The following is a 6,000-nucleotide window of genomic DNA, read 5'->3' on the forward strand; positions in this document are numbered from 1 at the left end:
AAATTGTTTCAACAACATTTTATTTTTAAAATTATATTCTAATACTAAATTTTATTCTTCGTTTTTTTGTCCTTAAAATCGACTTACATATAAAGAAACAGCATATAATAAATGTAAATGATTATTATTTTAATTAATAATTTATTAATTATAAGTAAAGTTATTAATAATTGATTTTAATTCGTATGAATTTACAAATTAATATTATATATAACTGCGCATTATATATATAGCTTCAAATATCATCTAAAATCATTATATACAAATTTAATTTAAAAAAACAATTTGAAATAACAAAAAACATATATATAATGTAAAAAGATATAATATATTTATTATTATCTTTTCTTGTTTTGAGTAAAAAAATTAATCGAAAAAGTTACATTTATGGTTATAAAAAAGCAAAACAATAATTAATATAAACATTATTAATGCACACTTTCTTTTTCATCATGTATTTCAAAATCTTTTTTATCATATATTTCATAATCTTTTTCATAGTCTATTTCAAAATCGATTTCAAAATCTTTTTTATCATATATTTCATAATCTTTTTCATAGTCTATTTCAAAATCGATTTCAAAATCTTTTTTATCATATATTTCATAATCTTTTTCATAGTCTATTTCATCTTCTTTTTCATCTTCATTATTCCTTAAATTAGAAATCCAATCAATAACTTTTTTAAAAACATCTTCATTTCCTCGCGCTGCCGTTGTAAAATGACCCATACGATCAACAATATGTAATTTTTTGTTATTAACATTTATTTTATTATATAGCGAAATTGCCCCTTTACAACAACAAATATGATCATCTTGTGAATGTATAAATAATAAAGGAATATTTTTTGGCATATAATTAATATTAGAATCCAATGTAATCGTTGCATTTAAGAGTTCATAAATAGATTTAAGTGTTGGTCCATCAATATTCATATAATTATTGTGGTTATATGCACTAGGACCACACTGAAACCCTTTATAACGGGGTTCTGATGAAATTATTATATTATTCGCGACATGAGACAGAAATTTTAGTATAGGTAAATAAACATAATTAAATGAATTGTTTCCAAAATCCCACATTGTTTTAAATCTAATCATACCAGATAAAGATACGCAACCTTTAATATTTAATTTATCTAAATAATTATAGAATCCTTCATCTTTATCACTAGAAATAGTATTTGTCGTAGCAGAGGTACTAGCACAGGAATTATCGGAATCATAATCATTATAATTATTCATATCATTGTCAACTTCATTAATATTAGTAAAATTTTCTAACATGGTGTTACCATTTTTATAGTTATTTGAATTCCATTCCTTAATTCTGTCTTCTTTTTCTTTATTTAATAATTGTAATATTCTTAAAGCAATATTTCCTCCCATCGAATACCCAATAATATACATAGGAAGTCTTTTTTTTTCACTTGTTACTATATCATGAGATTCATCATCCATTTGATTATCATTTGAGATTTCATCTTGAATGTGATTCATATATTGTATTACATCATCAACTAGATCATCAAAAGAATCAAAATTGCCATTAAAATTTTCAAATGTTTGTGATTCACCATGTCCTTGCAAGTCTAGTGTATATACTGAATAGCCATTTTGATTAAATTTTTCAATCCAGCTATTTTTATAAATATAGGGACTATTATCGTCTCCTAAGTCTTCACTATAATATGGAGTGCCATATCTTAATGGCATAAAATTTATTCGACTATTAGCTTTGAATCCATGTATTAACAATATAATTCCGAAAGCATTTTTAACAAGCCACTCATATGTTTTTAAAAGTGAACCATTTTTGTTACAGAACCAACCTGTCTTGAAATCGGCATTTAAATTACATGTTTTATTCCTTAATTCCTCATTATTCAATTCAACTTCTTCCATCATCAATATTATGGAATATAATAATCTATGACACAACTAAAAATATATATATTTACATACAAATATAATTAAAATTTTACTTTTCAAATATATGCATATATATTATTAATACAAACAAATATATCATACTAAATCGTATTATGGCTTTACATAAATTTATATATACAAACTCTATATACATATTACGTTAGTATCAAATATTATTAATAAAGCTGCATGTACATTATAATAATATAACAAATCATAAACAAATTATAAGAAACAGAAAAAATGAATAATTATAGTTCTTAATCTTATTTTCGAAGTTTTTTCGAGGATTTATGCAACCAGGTGAAATTGCAATTGATACAACAAGATTAATACAAATTATTATATGTTGTTTGCTTTTTGGTAATATATTTTTTGTTTTATTTAATTTGATAGTTCAAATTTGATCTAAGAAAAAATATATATTTAAAATATATAATTGGTATATATTATTTTTTTATTAATAAATAATGATTTATATAATGGTTTTACTTAAAAAATCATAATAAGCAAATACAATATGCATAGCATATTTATTTGTGAAAGCAACAAAACAAAACGACAACCAAAAAAATTTGTTTAATTTTTACTTCGATATAATAACAAGTATATATAAGTTGGTGTAAATAAAAAAACTATATATATTATTAATATATTTTTTTAATTATAACAAGTATAAAATATAATCATTCCCTAGAAAGAAATATTATTAATAGATATAATACTTTATAACTGTTAATGATTTATGACATTAATTATACATTATAAGAAAATCTATAAAAATATTTACATTTTTTTTATTTAAAGTGATAAATGTTTTATTTACCTCAAAATTATTGTATATAATTAATAACATATTGCTAAAAGTTATGATATAATTTTAACTGTAAACTTTATAAACACATAAAATGAAAAAATTCACTTTTTAAATGTGTTTATAATTTAGATTATGATCACAATTGAGTCAATATATATACTATTGTATTTAGCATAAATTAACAAAATAAAAACGATCAAAAAAAAACAGAACAAAAAAAATAGAATAAAAAAAATAGAATAAAAAAAACAGAACAAAAAAAATAGAATAAAAAAAATAGAATAAAAAAAATAGAATAAAAAAAACAGAACAAAAAAAACAGAACAAAAAAAACAGAATCTCTATTTTTAAATATTCTCAAAATGTATATAATGGTTCAGTGTTAGATGGCTCATATAGTGTTACAGGAGCAAAAGTGATTCAAAGTACACCAGGGATATCTTTTAATATTTGATCATTAATTGGGGGTAATCGCATTAAAAGGCACGGCCCAACTAAATAATGTTTCGACTTCGTTTGAAACGATTAAGAATAAATTTATAGGTCAGACTAAACATATCCATAATTTATATAATACAACTTTACCTAATATAAAAAATGCTTTCGAAGAGTTTAGTAGTTTTTTAAAAGATACTATAGATCATATAAGTAGCCATTCTAAAAAAGTAGATGTCTCTAATTATTCAGGCGATAATAAATCTGTATCAGATGACACAGGGGATGGAACATCATCATCTAATGGATCAACAACATATAAAAAACATACACCGCAAACCTCATCAGAAACGTCACATAATCACTACCATCAAGTTATATGGAACAAACTAGCACACTGAAACCGTCTCAGGTTTAATCTGAAAAAGAAAATTATAATCAAAAAAACGATCAAAGAGAACATCAAGAATAATTGACAAGTCCAGTGATTGAACCAGACAAATATGGAACAGAAGTAAAAGGGGATGAGACAACAAGAATATGTGATATATATATACTCAAAGAATATAAACAAATTGGAATCTCAATTATAGCTTTTTTAATACACATTATTTTGTTAATTATGTATAAGGTAAATAGAAATAAAATTATTAAATATATTTTTTTAGGAATATTTTCGCACTAAAATATTATATACTTTTCATAATTTTATGTTAGTATTCGTCATTTGGATGGAGAAAGGAATTGAAAAAAAAAACATGAAAAATGTTATAAATTTGTTTGGTGTAAATAAAACAACAAAAACAGTTATAAACTCAAGTAATGGAAAAAACAAATGCAAATAATTATAAATTCATTTACTCGAAAAGAGATTAAAAAATCTATAAATTCCATTTATGGAGAAATATCTCCATTATTAAATATATACAAACTTATGCAGAGTGATCCTGTACCATTTATTAATTTATTTTTTTTGTTAATTTTTTTGTTTATAAAAGAAAAGACGATTCTTTGGAATGATAAATTTAATTAACTTATATTTGAAATTTAATTTAAAAAATGTATAAATTTAAATAATACTAAATAGCAATATTGTCTATTAATATAAAAAAGTATTGTGTATATATGATACATGTTAAGAGTTTTTTTCTTATTTTATAATAAAATATATAATAAATTTTCTATATGATGGAATTCTCTGTCAACTAATGTGATATATTTATGTTTTATTTAAATATTATTTATAGAAATAAAGACAATATAATGTTTAACTATTAAAGGTACTATAATATGTGTTTAATGAATACGGTGAAATAAAGCGATTGACTATTAAGTGTATTTGAATTTCTGATTTATATGCATTATTTGTTGTGATTTATACGAGACATATTTGAAAATATGAATGTTTTATATTATTTTAATAGAAATAATACAATTAATGCTGCACATTCTGATATATATTATATAAATAAAATTACTACATACTAATATATGAAAAAAAAAAATTTTACAAAAAAGTGTAAATAAAATATAGAACATTATTAAACAATGTTTAAAATGGAGAAGTATAACAAATAAGAATATATTTAGATGCAAACAACAACTATTGTTAATTGTTTTTCATATGTTTGCATATATTGATTTTCAATATATATGTATCTAATATTTTATTACCGTAATTAATATATATTAAGTTGCTTGTAGATGAATGGCAGTAGAAAAATTTAAGTTTAAAAAGTATAAAAGATGTTATTAAATGTGCCTTTAAATTATACTAAAGACGTATTTATATAAAAATATGGAAAAAATATATATTAGGTTGAATCTGTTACATAAAAGCATTTGTATATAATTAAAATAATGTATTATGTACGAAAATGTGTTATTATTGAAAAAACATAAATATAATAATTTTAGAAATTGTATGATTATATCTCGGGTGATAGGAGTTATATATTTATATGATAATGTATACATATTAATCAGTGGAATAATTTATTTATATTTTAAATATTAAAAATAATTTTGTTAATTTAATAAATTATTCAAATAAACAAAAAATATCCAGAACACATTGTTATATATTTTTTTTTATGCATTTAAAATAAATTATATTAAAGTAAAAATAAAAAATTAAATTTTGTTAACTTATAATTGCAGGATCATATGCTTGTGGAAAATTTAAAATAGAGGGAATATATAATTTTATTATATTTCATAAATATGAAATAAATTAAAAATAAACAAATTCTATAAGATCATATTGCTAATAATGTAATATTAAATAACAGTATTATTGTTTTACAAAAATAATAGATAAAACAGAAACGGAAAAAGAATAAAAAATTTATATTATTTAAAGCGTACTGCTTCGAGGAAACATTCTATATGAATAAGAAAATGAATAAAAGGATATTTAGTTTAGTTTGTATCGCCTTATATACCCTTTTGACTGTGTCAATATATTGTTCTGAACAAAAAGTAAGTTATCAAAACAAAATATAAACTAATGTTTAGAAAATTATATAATAGCGGTTATTTACATGTTGTGACGTATATATTACACACATATATATTAATATGTTTATTCTCTTGTATAATCGATCTAAGGTATCTGGTGTAGGAAGTAGAATCATTCGTGCTATCAAAAAAATGAACAAACGTAAGGGAAAAAATGGTATAGAATTTAAATCCAAAACACAATTAAATAATAACAATAATAAAAATCCTAAAGATAAAGACAAAAAAAACAAAAAAAGCGTTTACTACCAAATGTCGGGTCGTTATGGCTATTTGGGTTGTTGCTGTTGA

At 21.4% G+C, this 6,000-nt stretch overlaps 3 protein-coding genes across 3 annotated transcripts; 2 read left to right on the plus strand and 1 right to left on the minus strand.

Annotated features, from left to right (window-relative positions):
• Positions 1-428: 428 nt before the first annotated feature.
• On the minus strand, positions 429-1,910 carry PY17X_1371600 (lysophospholipase, putative; the record flags this gene model as incomplete). The annotated part of the gene is made up of 1 exon (XM_723889.2): positions 429-1,910. One exon carries the CDS (start codon positions 1,908-1,910, stop codon positions 429-431), a length of 1,482 nt encoding a protein of 493 aa, XP_728982.2.
• A 1,206-nt stretch (positions 1,911-3,116) lies between these two features.
• On the plus strand, positions 3,117-3,590 carry PY17X_1371700 (PIR protein, fragment; the record flags this gene model as incomplete). The annotated part of the gene is made up of 2 exons (XM_723890.2): positions 3,117-3,135; positions 3,238-3,590. The coding sequence occupies 2 exons, from the start codon at positions 3,117-3,119 to the stop codon at positions 3,588-3,590; spliced, it is 372 nt and encodes a 123-aa protein (XP_728983.2).
• Positions 3,591-5,577: 1,987 nt separating this feature from the next.
• On the plus strand, positions 5,578-6,000 carry PY17X_1371800 (fam-c protein; the record flags this gene model as incomplete). Its single annotated transcript, XM_718725.2, has 2 exons — positions 5,578-5,670; positions 5,800-6,000. The coding sequence occupies 2 exons, from the start codon at positions 5,578-5,580 to the stop codon at positions 5,998-6,000; spliced, it is 294 nt and encodes a 97-aa protein (XP_723818.2).

The sequence above is a fragment of the Plasmodium yoelii genome (genome assembly GCF_900002385.2).
Source record: "Plasmodium yoelii strain 17X genome assembly, chromosome: 13".
NCBI classification, from domain to species: Eukaryota; Apicomplexa; class Aconoidasida; order Haemosporida; family Plasmodiidae; genus Plasmodium; species Plasmodium yoelii.